Here is a 19,227-nt window from a genome sequence, read left to right on the forward strand (position 1 = left end):
CAGCCGGCTTCAGGACGCGTGACCATGACAACGCAACGTCAATTTACGCCACAGGTTCATGTGACGTCACAGTTGTTTTGGTAATGTGACGTTAAATGATGCTGCGGGTAACGTGTGTTGAGGGGGGGGGGCACAATGGAGGAGAGCAGGCATCAGGCATTGCATCAGGCATTGCATCAATACAATCCACATAATGATACAGTAAGTAATTGACAACTTAGCTAATCGATCCGTTCTCCTGTGATCGATAGGCGAAGATTTGGCTGGAGGTTTAATAAATATCAGTGCTGCAGAAGAGGACCCAAGATGCAAAGTTAGGTGGGGTAGTTCATGTGACCAGTCAGTCACTAACTACTATTGTTGCACTGCTAGACAGAGGGTAGGGCTCAAAAAGGGATGTGTAGAGCCTGTTTCAGAAGGGGATGTGGCTTTGTAAATGGTTGCTAAAGTAACAAAAAATGCTTGTTACATTATAATACATTAAAATTCTAATTGTTTTTTTATATGCTACAAGTATTTTCTCATAGTAGAGAACTAATTTGTTTAAAAAAAAAAGGGGGGGGGATATTGCTTGTCTGCAACTTAAACTCATCGAAAAATGCCATTAAGTTGAATTTTAAAATTAAAAAAGTAAGTTATCTAATACTACAGACCTGCTTTATTTAAAAATAAAAACACACATAGGATATTGCTCAGATGCTCCTTTAACACAAAAATAACATTGCAACAGGGAAGGTGGCACATCAATAAGTACTATATCCATTTAATCCGATTTCATAAATGTGCAAGAACATCAACAATCACGTGGGTTTATTTTAATAATAGAAGCTTTGTATAATCTTCCAAAGCAGAACTATGAGGATAGAGCAGTAAATCACATTCTAAATTCTTCTTACCGGTTGATCTTTATGGTAGGTGAGCGACAAACCAGACCTAGTATTTTCTGAAGAAATGTTTGGCCGAGTTGCTGAATGAACAATGACCTGGATTTCCCTTTTTGTTGTCCGTAAAGATGGACAGCAATGTGCCTGAGAAATCAGTCTAATCTGTGTAACACTTCCAGTCTGTGCAGACCTCTAACCCTGACTGTGATCTTGACCTGAATTCCTATCCTGGAGGGCCGGGGCGAGTGATGATATATTGTTTCTCACAGCAAGGTGCTTTTGGCATAGTATCAGTCGGGACGTATATTTATTTTAATTAGAGGTCTGTCGGTGTCTGCCTGTTTGGTTAGCTCTATTTAATTTAAATTAATTGAATATAGAATGATACACATTTTGGCTGTACATTAAAGTACAATATTCTGTTGTACAATGGCTTTTCCCACTGCTTGCCATGTGATGTTGAATTATTTTTGCTATATGGGAAGGCTTTGCTAAAATCCACATAATCAGACAAAAAACAGTCCCCATTTCAAAGCAAGGGCTCCTTTTCTCTCGAGCCCATCCAGATTTGTGTAGTAAATTATAGTATGAAACCCAATGCATCTTCCATTTTGTGCCCCAAGGCTTCCTTCATGTTCATTTCATATTTCTCTTAGCTTCATTTCATTTCACTCGGCTGTTTCTCCGAAGCAAACTTCTGAACAGAGTGACGCTGACCTGTTTAGTTTTCTACAAATTGGCAATCCAAAGATTCAGCTGTTTGAAGCAGCCTGTGCCTAGCATAAACCGGGGGAAGAGTCTTGATTATGAAATAATAGCTGCAGACATTGTATTGCCAGATACGAGGGAATGCACCTTTTTTTTTAATGTTTTTAAAAGCAGGGTGTTTGAGGAACGAGAATTAAAGATGAAAACACTGTCACACAAGAATGCAGGTATATGCAATGAAAATATTGTTGAATATGAACAGATTTCAGTGGTATATTTGTGCGGCAACGCTTCAATCCTGGCGACTGTTGAAAGAAACCAAACATTTATTAAAACAAAGTTGTAAAAACAACTGTAAGGTGCTCAGGCTTTTTGTAGTTAGCTGACCATGAGATTCCTGTGTCTTTTCTGGTGGGTAAACCAAAAGAGAGAATCAATAATTGGGGCCAGCTGTTGACACATCTGCCTCTTTAGCTGTGACTTCAGCTTCTCCTGATCCGCCTGAAAATAGAGGAACCGCTCATCAGGAGAACTATTGCACAGGTTGTGACATCAATGTGTAACCCCTTCATTGCCAGCAGGGCTTCTCTAACACGTATGTGGCAATTGCACATTTCTAAAATGCCAGGTTGTTCTTTAAAATGGCAATCTAAGCTGGCCGTTTCTTTTTACCCCTTTTTTTTTATTTTTGAACATAGGATTGAAGCAGGGGGTCTCCGGAGCTGAACCCCATTATTCTCAGCTCTGGGGGCCTCCTGTTTCCAGAGATGCGTACGGGGGGTGCTGGTAGCTGCTGCGGTTTGCTGACTACTGTTCACGTAATGACTGCTTTTCAAAGCTCCTGGGGGCCAATAGGAAGCCATGACATCATTCGGTGCGGCTTTCCTTGTGACCCGGGAGGTTTAAACGTTCAGGAGATACTTACCTCCAGAGGAGGTGCCAGTACCTGTGGAAGCATTGGGTCCCGGAGCTGAAATCAGTGGGGTTCAGCTCCGGAGACTCCCTGCCTCAATTCCTGCTTTTTTGTTGTTGTGTGTATGTGTATATATAACGACCCCCTTGGATTGCTCCTTTAAAAACATAGTACAAGATAAGAACATCTGAGCTGACCTGCACAGTACTGTTTCACAGAAATATATGCATATACAAGCAAATGTATTTGTATTCAAATGCAACACACTTAAAACAAATAACACTGTGGGAACACTGTCCCTTTATACTCAGTCACAATATACACCACAATATTTCCAGTCTCTGATCTCTCTACTGTTTGTACTGTTTTCTCTTCACCAGCTGCCCCTGATCTTGGCCCGCTAGGGAGGTGTAGAGGCTTAATTCATCCTGTGTTACCTAACTAATCCCTTTTCTGTATAGTGCCTGTAATGCTCCACCCCCGGGGACACTTTCTGGTTCTTACTCTCTCTCCTCCCGTACTGTTCTCAGTATCCCCACCTCGGGTACTGAATGCCACCTTTATGGCCTTCTGGGTTGGAGTTGGCTATGGACCCCCTGGGGGTGGATCCTACTATGCCTTTGGGTTACAACTGGAGGAACTCCTTCCCTGCATAGGCTACCTCCATGTGAGCCAGGAGAGGAGGGATGAGCCATTTCTATGGATACTAGCTGGTAAGGGCACTGTCCCTAACTACAAAACAAGAAAGGTGATATCTGCCCTATTGTAGAATCAATTGGACACTAATTTATTTAAACAATACAAAATGAAGCCCCAGCACAGTGACTCCTCCAGGGACCTGCGTTCTAGCACTTTTCCCTCTTTCTAAATAGCTATATATCTATATCTACTGTGACGTCAACAGGCATAAGTAGGAGGAACACTCTATGATCCCATTATGGCCCATGTACTCTCAAAGGGGAGTTACAGACATTTAGGTTCACCACTCGCATACCTTTTAAAAACTGGGTCAAGTGATCGAATCTTCCACTGTCTTCACAATGGAAGTAATGTGCCTATTTTGTTTACTATATTGTTTAATTGTTTAATCCGAGGATTTGGTCATAACCTCCTTCTGCATTCCTCCTCCTAGTAGACAAATTACCAATTTGAGTATCTCTATTCATCCTGGAAACGTCCGTTTAAAGTTTATAAAAGTCATTATGGTTATAACCTCTAGCTATTATGTGTTAAAAAAGATCACCTGCTTTCTCCTTGATATCTGAACTGCTGTAACAATTCCATCGTAACCTACCACATGCAGCATTTATCATCTGAGATCTGTCTCCAAAAGACTGTTCATGGTCCCAAGGCTCAACAAAGTATCCTGCCGCTCCTCCTCCTCTTACCGTACACCCCAAAACTGGAACAATCTACCGGAGACTCACATCCACCAGCAGTTTAAGTTCTTTCAAAACTAAAGCTGTCTAACATTTTAATCTGGTCTGTAACTGTTACATACGCCTATAACATATATGACTGTGAATGCAATGTCTTGTATATAATGTATAACCCTGCTCACTTAATGTAACTATGTATTTGTAACCATGTATTATTTGTCATAACTCTATGCCCAGGACACATTTGAAAACGAGAGGTAAAACTCAATGTATTATTTCCTGGTAAAACATTTTATATATAAAATAAATAGTAACTTAATAAATTGTCCTTTCTGTAACCCTCTTGTTAAAGTTCTTGAATGATAGCTATCCGTTCTAATAGTGCGTTTTGAGAATTCTCTTTCCTAAATACATCCACATCTTCAAGCATGAATCCACATATAAATACAGGTCAAGGTAGTGAATGCGTTGATCGTTCTACTCAATGTGGACCTGACTTACTACAATCTAGGTTTCTAAGACTTGGTGCCCCAGCAATTGCCAAACCAATTGCTTCCATAGTCAACTCTATCCTGTCTGCAGGCCATATCCCTAAGACCTGGAAAGCTGCCAGAGTTGTCCCAATCTTTAGAAGTGGGGATAAAAACTCTGTATCAAACTACAGGCCAATCTCTCTTCTCCCAATCCTATCCAAAGTCATGGAAAAATGTGTCCACTCCCAATTAAGCGATTACTATATCAAGACAAATTTCCCTAGTCAATTCCAATCTGGCTTTCGCCCCAAACACTCTACCGTAACTACCCTGCTAAAAGTTTGCAATGAAATCCAGTGTGGAATGGAACGGGGTCAACTCACTGGTGCAGTATTCCTAGATTTTGCAAAGGCTTTTGATACTGTTGATCATGCTATCTTGCTTAACAAACTCAAGAGCTCTGGAATAGGAAAGCATGCTTTAAACTGGTTTCAGTCCTACCTATCAGGTAGATCCCAACATGTGTCCATCTCAGGCTCTAACTCCAACCCCCTGGATATCACCTGTGGTGTCCCGCAAGGCTCTGTTCTGGGGCCCTTACTCTTTTCAGTGTTCATCAATGATCTTCCCACAGCTTATCAGGAAGCCTCAATACACATGTATGCAGATGACACAATCCTATATGCACACAGCCATAGCCTCTCTGACCTTCAACACATACTTCAGTCTGACTTTTTGAGACTCGAAAACTGGATTTCCCAAAACAAACTGTTTTTAAACACTGACAAGACTGTAACAATGGTATTTGGGACCAAGACTAAATTTTTAAAGCTTCCAGCGACTGAGCTGCAGATTAGAACCAACACTAACACCACCCTAACCCCTGTCGCTAGTTTTAAATACCTGGGCATATGGTTTGACTACCACTTAACATTCGGGATGCACATTGATACCCTGACAACCAAGACCTATGCCAAACTAGGGGTACTTTACAGGAACAAATCCTCCCTAAGGCCCCGGACATGTTACCTGCTTGCTGGCGGAAGCGCGCTGAGGCGCGCTCCCGCTCAGCACTGAGCCCCTACAGCCGCAATTAGAGCGGCTTTAGTAGGGGCTCACCTGCGCTTCCGCGCGCTTGCGGAAGCGCAGGTCTTGGGGGAATTTAAAATTCCCCCGCTTGCCGGCGAGACAGGCCGGTCACGTGAGCGGTTCGCCCAATGAGGGCGAACCAGCTCCGTGATGTCACTGGCCCGCCCCCGGCCAGTGACGCGCCCGCCCCCTGACGGTCTGTCCCCCTTCTACCCCGATCCATGTCTCGTGTGTGTGTGTGTGTGTGTGTGTGTGTATATGTATGTGTGTGTGTATGTGTGTGTGTATGTGTGTGTGTATGTATATGCGTGTGTGTGTGCCTTTGTGTGTGCCTTTGTGTGTGTGTGCCTTTGTGTGTGTGTGCCTTTGTGTGTGTGTGCCTTTGTGTGTGTGTGCCTTTGTGTGTGTGTGTGTGCCTTTGTGTGTGTGTGTGTGTGCCTTTGTGTATGCGTGTGTGTGTGTGTGTGTGTATGTATGTGTGTGCATGTGTGTGTGCATTGTGTGTGTGTGTGTGTGTGTGTATGTGTATGCGTGTGTGCGCGTGTGTGTGTGCGTGAATATATTTATCAAAGTTGCACAATGTTAATAAATAATTTATTCTCACAACATGTCTTTTTTTTTTAATTTTTAAAATATTATATAATACACACACACACACACACACACACACACACGTTCCCCAGTGACACACACACTGACAGCTACCAACACACACAGTGATACCCGCCTCCCAAGCGCTTGCTGTCTCCTCTGTAAGGACAGCAAAAAGCTCCAGGTAGAGCGAGCGGCAGCAAGCGAGAGCGAGCAAGCGCCAAACATGGCCAAGGCCTTAGTCTCCTGGTCAGAAAGCGTATCGCACAGCAGATGCTAATGCCAATTATTGACTATGGAGACATAGTATATGGCTCGGCACTTCAAACCCACCTTAGCAAACTTGACACCCTCTACAATTCAATTTTTCGTTTTTGTTCTCCAATGCAACTATAAGACACATCACTGCAAAATGCTCAAAGAACTAGATTGGTCATCACTCGAGTCTAGGCGCAAAGTTCACCTTTCCTGTCTTGCCTTCAAATTCTTTATGGGTAAGTTACCCAGCTACCTGAACAAGCTCCTCAACCCTACCACTTGCAGCACCTATCATCTGAGATCAGACTCCAAAAGACTGTTCATGGTCCCAAGGCTCAACAAAGTATCCGGCCGTTCCTCCTTCTCTTACCATGCACCCCAAAACCGGAACAACCTACCAGAGACTCTCGCATCCACCACCAGTCTAAGTTCTTTCAAATCTAAGGCTGTCACACATTTTAATCTGGTCTGTAACTGTTTCATGCGCCCATAATATATATTTTCTTTAACTGTACATGCAATGTCTTCTATATAATGTATAACCTGCTCATTTATGTAACTGTATTTGTAACCATGTATTATTTATCTACATCCTGTGCCCAGGACATACTTGAAAACGAGAGGTAACCCTCAATGTATTACTTCCTGGTAAAATATTTTATAAATAAATATGAAAATACCAAATTATAAACTTTCTCATTTAAAAATTGGATACCTTTCAACAAGGTCTCTACTGTTCCATCCAAATAAATAGCAAATCCTCAAAAAACGTCTATAAAATCGAATATTATTCCTAAAGAGATTAGAATGTCCAAAAATATATTTGGTCTCCCACCACCCCATAAATAAATTTTCGTATGATGGAGCAAAGCAAAAACCCACCGCAGTACCCCGATTAAATAAGGTGTGTGTGTGTAAACTGAAGAGCATCTAAAATAAGTACTTGTTGTACAGGTGCCACTGGTGAAAAATCAAGGAAATGTTGTATAGCTACAAGACTCCACTTATGTTCACTCACTGTGTATAAAGAAGAAACATCTAGTGTTAATCTTAATCGTTGCAGACCTGTCTGAGACATGTAAATGTGCTCACAAGTAATATTTTGTCATAAACAAGTGGAACAGCAGGAAAAATCCAGAATGAACGAAAGTGGTCTGTGTCTAAAAGTAAAGATCACGTGAAAATAAGAGTTTATATAAAGTGATCAACATATTAGGACAATCCCTCTCCTAAGGAACCAATACTAGAAACTACGGGTCTACAAGTACCTGGTCGCTTAATAAGTGATTTGTGCACTTTGGGTAAATGGTGGAGAATCGAAACAGTGGGAACCTTGTTGAAGAGATGGTCGCATTAAGAAGCACTCAAAAGCTGTAACACCCTCCCCTCTTCCAAAGGGAGGTATAGTTCTGCCATAAAAATCTGTGGGATCAAGGGTCATTTTTTACAGGAAACCGCATCTCCCAGATGTCTTAATGCTTCCCCGTAACATTCCGCTCTGAGTACCACAATGGCTCCCCCCTTGTCTGCCTCTTTAATTAAAATATCATTCATTTTAAGGGAACTAATCGCAGGTCTCTCATTATACAATAGCTTTTCTTTACTTCTACCTATATCTGTGTTGTCATTACTTTTTAACCCCATAGCTAACATTTGTAGATCTTTCTAATTGCTGGAAGAGATCAGAGTGTTGCCCACTTTTATGGGTGAGGTAAACAAATGATTTTTTTTGAGGCCAGAATCAATCCTCCCCCAAAAAAATCTTTCCATAAATTTTCATTAGGAATTTGTTAAGCAGACAAATCAATTGGATCTTGAACTGGACAAAGATCTTTAAAATTGAAAGCATGAAACATCAGTATATTTGATGCACAAAATGAGATTGATTTAACTCCTGTACTCACACTCCAGTTATCTCCCAAATCCACCTCATGAGGGAAAAATATTTTGAGTCAATTTGTATACAAAGCAATAAACATCAATAACCGTATCAAACAAATTGAAATCATATTGTGGTGCAAAATTCAAACCCCAACAACAGGGAAATCTCACTCAAAAAAGAGCAATCATGTAGATTACTGTCATTCGTCTCCAATAATCTTCTTTTAATACTACATCTTATTCGACACTTGTTTTTTGACCAAAGTATCCCCTGTGGTCTGGCATTGCGACCTTGTGAACTATTATACTGGGTCCCTCTTGTTTCCTCTCCCGATGTAATCTCCTTCCGACTTGGCAAGAGCCACACTATGGGGAGTAGTATCCTGATCACGCGTGGCATTCTGAGGAACAGTTCTTTAGGACTACGCTTGGGAATCTGTTTGTTCTGTGTTCTGTATCCTATCATCCTTTTGTTTCTGAAATAGGTTTTTTTTCCCCATAAATAAACCTGTTTCCTCTCATAGTCCATTTTATCTCGTTACAATTTATTTCACTTAACATGATTTCCCCCCCTATATAATTATTGTGCATGTGAAGCTTATCAAGATCCTTAAAGTCACCAATATGCACGAATGTTTGTAATTTATCTTGTGACGTTCCAATCTTTCTCAATCCGTATTTTCTCTTTCTTTTTACGCTGAATAATCAAATTAATTAGCTTGAACAAACATTAATTCAAAATGGTTTTCCATCACATTTCAACATTCTCTAAAGCCAAAAGTCCACTAGAGATCCATTTATTTTTCAAATATTTTCCATGGTGGCTAGATCCCACCAGGCACGTATATCTTGCGTTATAAACTTCTCTAAACGTGTAAGAGATACCGTCAGATCCTTATCTTGGGTGCTGGTGGACATGGTGTTTTTTTTCCCCTAAAGATGGCACCCACAGTCATCCAATAGGAAGCAGCAGCGTCCTTTTGTTTCTCCGACATAGGAGAACACTCGCACATAAAGCTGGAAGCATCTCGGGAACCAGCATTTTTGCCGATACTGTTTGTCTCCTCTCTCCGGTCACTGGATGGTTTTATTCCATTGCCACGCCTGGAAGTCTTAAAACGAGCCAGTTTTACCTTGTAGTATTGCATAGCAGTGATTTGTTATCAGAGCTTACAAAGTACAGGCCCGATGTGCACAGGCAGTGCCAGTTTAATGAGCGGCACAGTCCACATTTTTAATTGCTTGTCATGTGACAATCTACATAAAGCATTATTTAAGCCGTGTAAAACATCTCGCAGCATCAGTGTTTTGCTGCATACATTTACATTTGTGCACACAATGCAAACTGATCCCGTAACACTTTATTAATATTGCAGCCTAGCTTGTGAACATATACTCCAATTCTGTTCAGTACCAGACATGCTGTGGCTCCCACCTGTAAAGCTCTTGCATGTATTTGCTGTTAACCTGTGAGAAAAGCAACAATGTCTGTGGCATACTCTTAATAAGTGTTATAAAAAGTGATGGACACAGAACTGTATATACAGAAGACAGCACTCACGTGGACGCATAAGCGTCAAAAAAGGTAGTTTATTATATCCGATCAGCGCTTCTGTCCGAACCATGGACCTTTCTCAAGTCTTGAGGTCCACGGTTTGAACCGAACCGTTAATCTGATTTTAATAAGCAACCTTTTTTTACACGCGAGTGCGGATTTCTGTATATGCAGATGTAGCAACACTTCACGTCTTAAGTGCAGTGGTTGCGGAAAGTGAGGATCAACACTGCAGGGGAACCCGTTTCAGAAGCATTGCGCTCCCGCAGTGTGATCGCGACAGGCGCTGTCCTCAGTGCCGCGGGCTCTGCTTCTTCGTCTGTGTCGCTTGGTACAGCAAGCCATACTACATCTGTGCTGTATTGTTTTATTCTCGGCGTGAGTGCTTCTTTCCAGGACTCTGATATTGAAGATCATTAGAAACCTTTTACTTCCCCCTCCCACCCTCCGAAAATCTGTTCAATCCATTTCCTCGGTGAAAGCTTCCTGTTATTTATTTCTACCCCCATCTATTTGTTTAACATTATAGTGATAACAATCTGAAAAATCTGTGGACCTAGTAGCAGGAAACCAGGCCCTACTCAGTACAAAGGTACTGGAAGACTCTGCATCCGTCCCCTCTTATAAATAAAACTATACTGTACATGTGAAGCAGCACAGATGTCAACCAGGAAACGGTGGGACAAATGGTTCCTTTAGAGTTAGTCCAAACCAGATACCAAGGCCTTGCTTATTATTGATATTTGTTTCTATCCTGCGGAGTAGCATAGAACAAGAAAAAATATATAGTGAGGAAATCTTCAAGTACTGTGTGTGCTTCGAGACCCCAACTTAACCAGCACAGTGCCTGAGTGACCGTGCCCTGGGGCAGCATTGGCCCTGTCACGCCACAGGCCTTTGACATACCAGATCATGGGCACTTGCTCGTTTTCTAGGGGGTGATCGGGATGTCCATGCGACGTGGAACCCCTATACGTTCATTTCTGGCATCCAGGACCTGGTGGTGCTGTGACCGCTCTTGGAGTGATCACCAGACCCAGAGAAGTGATGAAGGTGCGATAACACTAAAGGTTAAAACAGAGATTTTCCTTATCAAATGTCACCGTGGTGCCGTAATCCTGTGATGGACAACCCTGATATTAAATAACATTTGGTGAAAGTGGAGCTGTGTTGTTACCAGTTTGATTATGGATTCTTTCGAAATGACTGCATTTTAGACACCAGTTTACAAAAATATAACTTCCTAACAATTCACTTATATTGCATCCATTTTCTGTTTGAATTTTAGGGTTCCTTCCAATTTTATATCGAACTCTTAGCTGCAGCTGTGTACAGTGTTTTTATTGATATACAGTGTGTAATAAATATATATCCCTCTAATAGTCTATACCGGCCAAATAAATGACCTGTAGAAGCCAAGAAAAGAATATTTGTGTAAATAAAATAAAGCCAACATTGGAAACAAGATTCTGTTATGCAAATCGTGAAAATATTAATATCTGCGGGACTTGCAGGGCCAGAAAATTATATATTATATTTATTAATATTTTATGTTTTTAAATAATATGCATTATATTAGAGGTTTGATTTGAGAGTGGGTAGTTTTGGTGGGGGGTATATTGGGGATGAACAGAGTTTTAATCTGTAATGATGGGGATCCGCTATGTGGTTCTAAAGTAAAAATGTTTCATGGGTTCATTGAGGGTAAGTGATGTGTATATATGAGTGATTTATTATTCTTTATTTTAAGCATGCAGCCCCACAAATACTGACTAGCTCCCCCTATTTATCGGAGAGATTTCCTGGTATTTAGCGGAGAAATTGATCATTTTTCTACTTTCTTGAAAATATTTCCCTTATCTCTATGTATGTATAGCTTTATTTATATAGTGCCCACAGTGTACTCTGCGCTTTACAAAGACAATACAGTATGGGAAATTACTGCATAATGCAACCAGTTCAGCAAAGTCAGACAGTAGGAAAGCAAATCCCCGGCCCGAGAGGTTACAATACAAGTGGATCTTACATTCTTGCCAGTAGACGTTTTAGAAATCTCTTGAGATGTCACTCGGAGATTTTCTATGTTGTCCAGTACGGTCCAACGGACTGATAAATATTTTTAGGTTCTTGCCATTACTTATTCTTTTTTTTTTTTAAACATAGTGAAAGCTTTCTACCCCCTGCCTGCCCCTTCACCCCTCCTCCCCAAAAGTATTTTGGGCTCTAACCTTGAGATTTCCTTTTGTTTGCATATATTTTGCTTGTTTGTCGTATGAAGTAATTTCTAGATACTTGCTACTGTTAAAATTATACAGGCGTTTGGGCCAACATACTAATATTCACATTTGTGTAATGCACATTACAATCCATGTTTTTGGAGCAGTCTCTTGCCATAAAGACACTTTCTGCCCTGGAAGTCACGTCACAGCCTATTGACCACAGTGGGAGTCTTCCAGCGCCGGAAAGTGTCTTTATGGCAGAAGATTGTTTGCAAAATATGGTTACAAATGGTAGAGAAGGTGTTATGTGCCAAGGCATTTTTTCAACCCCAGTTGCCATTTGGTGAGTTGTTAAGCATGACTGTTCTTTACTGCGTTTAATTGAGTTTATGACGGCTTAAGATGGCTTTACCGGTCTGCTCTAGCAAGATTTGTCATTATTGTCTGCTTGTACATCTCTTGTTTTTATTTTTCTTGATGTCCATTGAAAACGAACTAATGGAGAATGTTTTCTGTTTCACATTGCAGATAGCAACACTAAGGCGGCAGGGCCGATATATATGCTCTACGGTCCCTGAAAATGCAGCGAAAGAAGCCCAAAGTCTGTTTGTCACAGAGGTAAGCTTATGCTTTTAAATAACATGGTTATTTATCTATTATTCAGTGGCATATTTCCAGATAGGCTCGGGCCTTGGGGCGGCAAAATTGTTCGCCTCCATATACTTTTGCCGCCCTCTCGAGCCTGATGGGAAGTAACGTAGCTATTGCGGCTGCCTCCTTACCTGCTGCCCTCCTGCTCCTTCTGAACCACAGCGTCAAATGACGCCACGGACGTCACCAACGTGATGTCACACGGCGTCGGGTGCCATAGCAAAGTGACGGCGCCGCGTTAAATGATGTTGCGTTACCATGGCAACGTGATGCCGGGTGACGTCACGGTGTCATTCGCTGCAATTTGGAAGTAGGAGGGAGGCGGCCACCACAGCTACGTGCCATGTGGCAGCTGGTGGTGGTGGTTGTACTAGTAGTGGTGCCACTCAGTCATAGGTGCCATTTGAGGGGGAGAACCGCTCAAGGCAGTCACCTCGCGCCCCCCCTCCCCCTCTCCATGTGTTGCCAAACAAATCATAATCTACAACAGGGCTCTTCAACTAGTGGGTTGGAATGGGCTACATTTCTTTGTGTTTTTGGAACACACAAAGTTTAATTGGTGTACAAGAGAATTGTGTGAACTGCTATTGAGACTGATTTTCACAGTCTAATTTAATTCGGGAGCTTTTGGAAGCCCAGACAGCTGGGAACTCTACCTGATCTCTAACTAGTTATCACACCTCCCCCTTTACAGCATACTGAAGTAGCGTTTCTGCCTTGAATGTGTCATCTGCCACAGTTATATGTAACCTTGTTTTATCTTTAGACTGACACCCGCTGCTAAGGTGGGGGCCCGAGTCCTCCTCCCTTATGTCTATCCTACACACGGCCGTAGATCAGATAAATGGAAACATACCACAGTGATGCAAATAACACAATAATATTTATATCGTAGTTCTGTTTAGTCTCCAAGATAACGTGATCGCCAAACGGGAGGATCACTCATACATACACAATATACAGATATATCTGAACACTTCCTACTAGACACTGTGCGGGTGTCTCTCACCTGTGACCACCCAACCATGTGTATAAGGGCCTGTGTGTTTGAACGTAGCAGGCCTTGGCTTCACAAAGACGTTGGTATCCTTTTACTTGTCTTGAAGATCCCTTTAGTCGCTACTCACGCCTGAAGTCGATCTGTGATCCGGTCACCAAAGCGTCCGCTGAGTTGTACTCTTCACAGACTGGTTCCTGACTGCTTATCGACCAAGATCCCTCCGGGTCTCCAGCAGCTCTGCCCCCGCATGCTCTGCCAGGGACTCTCATTAGTTGATGCCATGTCCATCACAAGTCTCACCCTGAGCACACCTTGGAGTCAGGCAGGGGGCAGTGTCTGAGTTGCATGCAGTTACATATACAGTCTGAGAGGGGGAAAAGCAGGATGCCATTAGAACTGTACTTTTTAAAAAATGTCATTTTTCGTAACTATGTAATTTTTTTTTAGAAGTTTGAACAAAAATATTGGAAATAATTATTCCTTGGCCAAACAACTAATCACCCCCCAATATTTGTCACTGGAAGTTTTCTAATATACATTTACTAATATAAATGTTTATGCTTTGTCTGCCAAAAAATGGCACAACTCAAAGGCTGGCATGATGTCATCTTGGAGTGGGCTATTAGCAGTGATGTACCATCAGGGTCCTAGTGACTGTGACATAATCATTACGTCAGTGACTAATCAGAGTTACGTTTTACTGTTGCTTTAACGTATACATTACAAATAGCTTCTGGTCACCACAGTGTAATATATTTGATAAAAATTAATGTCACCGAAGCAGTAACCTTTTTGTTCTAATATTGTTTTGGCATTTACTTCTGTCCCAGTTTTAACAGCAATAACACGGAGCTATAAGTGTGTGCGGGTGGAGTAGTGTATATGTCTTGTCTAGTTTGGAGAATGACCACATTCATTGTAGCACTTGTATAAAAATACACATGGTAACATGCTCCCTTTTACACCCACCTTTCCCTTAGCGTTAGTTTGTTTTGAATTGGATTGTTTATTATTCTATGCTGTCTGTTTATTAGGGTTGGACTATGTTTTGTTTTTTGTTTTAGGCTTATGGTTGAGTGGCGCCTCTGTTGTTTTGGCACGTGATAAATACGTTCTCCTGGCAGAGTAGAAAGGGGTAGCAGACTAGGTACATTTAAACCTTGTATCGACTTTCCTAGCCACCTGTGGTAACCGACACAAACAAAGCAGGCAGACATTGTCCTGGAAACTTGCTTTGTTCCATGTTGCTAATAAGAGTAGGAATATATATATAGCAGTGTATAAAGCTAAACTATGACTTACCAACTTGCCTTACCCTGGAAGATATGTACAGTATTACGCCTCCATTGCTTTACTAGGTAGTACTTTATAGCTGTGCACTAGTCAACCTGTTACTGACATTACATTCTGCTTGCAAAGCAACATTTACAACTGCATATCACAGGCCCGTCCCTAGGAGGTAAGCAGGCAAGGCACTGCCTAGGGGCGGCAAGAGGGAGAGTGTAACAGCACTGCTGTTTGTGTTTATTTTACATTTGTATAAAACATGTAGGATTGAAGCATGTGGTCTCCGGTGCCGACACCCGTTAATTTCGACTCCGGGGACCCCGTGCTTCCTGCGATTCTTACCTCCTTAGAGAGTATCAGTATCTCCTGCTCAGGATTAAAGCGTATGACGTCTTGGCTTCCTATTTGCCAATGTGATGGGACCTCTGGACCTGAGCAGGAGATACCGGCACCCACTAAGGAAGTAAGTATCGCAGGAAGCAGGGGGTCCCCAGAGCTGAAATGAACAGGGTTCAGCTCAGGAGACCCCCTGCTTCATAGCTGGGGGTATTTTGTTCATGGGCGGGGTTTGGAGTTGGGGGGTAATAATGATTAAGTGTGTTGCATACCCTAGGGAAGGGCCAAGGCACATGAACTTGGTGGGGTGGGGGGGTTGGTTGTAGTGTTTGTGTGTGTGTATATATTATATATGTCTGAGTGTATATCAGATGTAGGTCCATTAAAGGAGAGACAGCACACAGATGGTTAAAGTTCAAAATTTTTATTTATTATACATACAGGGCACCGCAACCAACGTTTCGGTCCACGTAGATGCCTATTGGTGTGTTTCTACTCCACTGCAGCTGGTTGTGTCCACGGGCTTTTAGTGATTTTTAATTGGTTGTCTGGGTGATGGTATGCACTTTGGTGAGGGTATAAGTATTTGTCACGGTAATTTGACCACTGCACAACCCTAAGGAAGGTTCCTCTACGTGGACCGAAACGTTGGTTGCGATGCCCTGTATGTATAATACATTTTTTGGACTTTAACTATCTGTGTGCTGTCTCTCCTTTTCTGGACCGACATCTGGTAATTATATTTATTCTATTTATATGGGATATGCATCAGGATCTACTGGAGTATGTGTATGTGCCAACTGCTGTTCTACTGTAATATATATATCTCTATCCTCTATCTTCTATCAAAACGGCACTCCTCGCCAGCGGCTAAAATGGGCGAGTGCATTTGTCGAGCCCTCTATGTATATGTATATATCTCTCTGAATTATTCCCATTTTGTTATGGGAAAACAAATATTTGTGTTGTATGTGATTAACTTATATTAAATATTTTGCCACTTTTTAATAATGGATGTTGAGATACATGCTACTACTCTATATTATATCCCCTGCCGCGTCTTTGTCTTGATCATGTACTACTGTATGCTGTTTATTTATGCTTAATTGTTATTTGGTAACAACTTGTGAAAGCCAAGTAATGCTTTTGTGGCATAACTAGTCACAAACACTAACAATTTTTTTGTTTTTTATTTAGTGCATCAAAACGTACAATTCTGATTGGCATGTTGTCACCTATAAATGTGAGGACTATTCAGGAGATTTCCGCCAACTTCCAAGGTGAGTATGTGTGAGATACTGTAAAAGCCATCAATGAGACAGTCCAAGTGTAGAGTTTAAAACTAATATATATATATATATATATATATATATATATATATATATATATATATATATATATATATATATATATATATATACATATATATATACAGTGTTCGACAAACCTATACATTTGCTCGCCCCGGGCGAGTGGATTTAACCCCCGGGCGAGTAAATATTGGCCCAAGCAGCACACGTTTGGTACTAGGTGGCGAGTAGATTTTTTGGTGATTTGTCAACCACTGTGTATATATATATATATATATATATATATATATATATATATATATATATATTATATATACACACACACACATTTAAAAAAAAAATTAAAGCAGGGGGTTTCTTGAGATGAACCCCCTGCTCCTGCTTATTTCTGCTCCAGGGATTCCCTGCTTCCAGAGATCGTTACCACCGGTGGGGGTGCCGGTAGCAGCTCTGGGTGGGGTTCAAAGCTCCCACGTCCTGCGGGCCAATGATGTCATCCAGATATTGGCCCGTGTGACCTGGGGCTTTAAGCAGAAGAGATACCGGCACCTCATACGGAGGTAAGTATCTCGGGGAGCAGAGAAGGGGGTCTCCAGAGCTGAAATTAATGGGGTTCATCTCCAGAGATCCCATGCTTCAATCTTGTTAAAAAATGTTTTTGTTTTGTTTTTTAAACGGCACTTGGGATTGCTCTTTTAAAACCAGGGGAAGTGCTCAGTGCATCTATATATAATTGTTTTTTATTTGTTTTCTTTTTAAATGAGCAGAGCCCTGTGATGTGCTGACCACATCGCTGATCAAAAATAGAATTGGGAAAAGGGTGTCATTCAAAGGCCTGAAAAAAGTCTAAACCCGCAGCTTATTTCCTGCCCCAGTTGGCAGCAGAGTTGTGCTTACCACTATACGTTATAGCCAAGAAAATGTACCACATCTCCCAGTCTGCTAGTGCAGCAGGTGACGTGCGAGTCACAGGTTGCGCATGCATCATTGTACCACAGTAAAAGGAATACTGTGTGGGCAACAATATTAGGACAAAATTAGGAAGTTAGGATGGAAATACTAATCTGAAGCCCCCAGTGCATCCTGGTCCTAGTAATCATAATACTTTGTTCTTACATAGAACTGTATACGGAGTCCTATTCACAGGTACAATTGATTCCTCCAAAAGCTTCCAGAGAGATAAGGGGCTTCTAGATTAAAAAATAAGGTCAGCAATGGTTATTAAACTGTACTCTTCCACATGTATCATTTTATTTATATAGCACCAACAATGAACTTGGTGCTTTACAAAGTAAATAAATTACAAACAGTGGGGCTACGTGCAATAGGTGAATGACAACATAAGGCAAAGGAAGACCCTGCCCTGAAGAGCTTACAATGTACGTGGTATACTGCGAGACTTACAGACACAGTAGGAGTAACCGTGCATTATTAAAAGTGCAGTCGGGGGAGGTTAAGTGCATGTGGAGTTCTTGGTAGAGGCATTGATCATTTAATGAGCTGCTTCTCTCAATGTGGAAAGTGAAGGTGCTTGACGAGTACTGAGTGGGAGAGCCTTCTATAGTTACGGAGGGATTAGTGAAATGGGTTGAAGAACAGAGAGATCTGTAGATGTAAAAGGGGGAAAGATGAGACAACTTTGGTATCATAAGGCCATGGCAATATTCAATATTTTCATAACTGTTACACATAACCGCTTAAAAATACACGTATTATTTTTAATTGGGGTCAACCAAGCCTTACCCCAGCATGGTTTTCTGTTTGTCTACAAGGTGAGGTAATCTTGGGGCACGCCTGGTTTTGGAAAGTGGGGCAATTGAAACCTGGATCCACAGCTCTCTCTGATGGTGGAAATAAGCAAAAGCCCTTTTAATGTAACTTAAGCATTTCCAATGTAAGGGTGTGGCCAGAAGGACATTCAACAAACGTACTGAATCTAAAATATCATGGATCTGTGACAATTTACAAGAATTACAAATATATCTTTAACCGTTAAGATCAGATGAATTAAATGATGCTGAACAATCTATTATTGTGAGGGTTTAAAGGTCCGATATCCGTTTGTCTCTCAAACTTGACGTTAACCCCATCAAATTGGATCTCCACACATGTATTTTAATTCTGCCAATGCAACAGTGAAAGTAGCATCCTTCCAGATATGACAGAAAGGAAGTTATGGGGTATTTTCTATATTCAGCCAGCTTTTAATTTAAAAAGAAAACCCTGTTCTTTCCCCAAATCCTAAAGGTGTCACTGGAGATTGATGAGGTGGGTTAAGGACACACCCAGAAGGTGGGCTTATCAAGTTTCCAATGCAGGGAGTTTTAGGATAAAAACCATACGTTTAGGATATGGATTTGGCATTCAACCAAGGGAGTGTCAATGCTATGACAAGGGTATTCTCATATTTGCAACTGAAGAACCTTTGAGAAACGTAATGTATGTTGGTGATTTCTGTTAGTTTCATAAAATAACGGTAAAACCAATCTGCATATATTGTAATGTGCGCTCCTTGCAACCTTATTTTCTGTAAGCACTATACTACTTTTGTATATTAAATCTAACATTAAATAAGTATCGTCTTTGGTATCTAGTTGAACTTAATACACTTTGAAGAGAGTAATTACATTTTCAGACACTTTTTGCTGCAATAGATTTTCGTGTGCTAATTAAAAATGTTTTTTTTGTGAACC

The 19,227-nt window shown here is 41.2% G+C and overlaps 1 protein-coding gene across 23 annotated transcripts in view; it reads left to right on the forward strand.

Moving 5' to 3' along the window:
- Nucleotides 1–19,227, forward strand: part of DOCK9 (dedicator of cytokinesis 9) — a 263,517-nt gene that overhangs the window by 107,324 nt on the left and 136,966 nt on the right. For all 23 annotated transcript variants that reach the window (XM_075590793.1, XM_075590800.1, XM_075590807.1 and 20 more), the window contains exons 3-4: nt 12,479–12,568; nt 16,422–16,504. In XM_075590793.1, coding sequence (XP_075446908.1) covers nt 12,479–12,568; nt 16,422–16,504 — 173 coding nt within the window. The remainder of the gene's footprint in view (nt 1–12,478; nt 12,569–16,421; nt 16,505–19,227) is intronic.

This window comes from Ascaphus truei, chromosome 3, assembly GCF_040206685.1.
Source record: "Ascaphus truei isolate aAscTru1 chromosome 3, aAscTru1.hap1, whole genome shotgun sequence".
Lineage (NCBI taxonomy): Eukaryota > Metazoa > Chordata > Amphibia > Anura > Ascaphidae > Ascaphus > Ascaphus truei.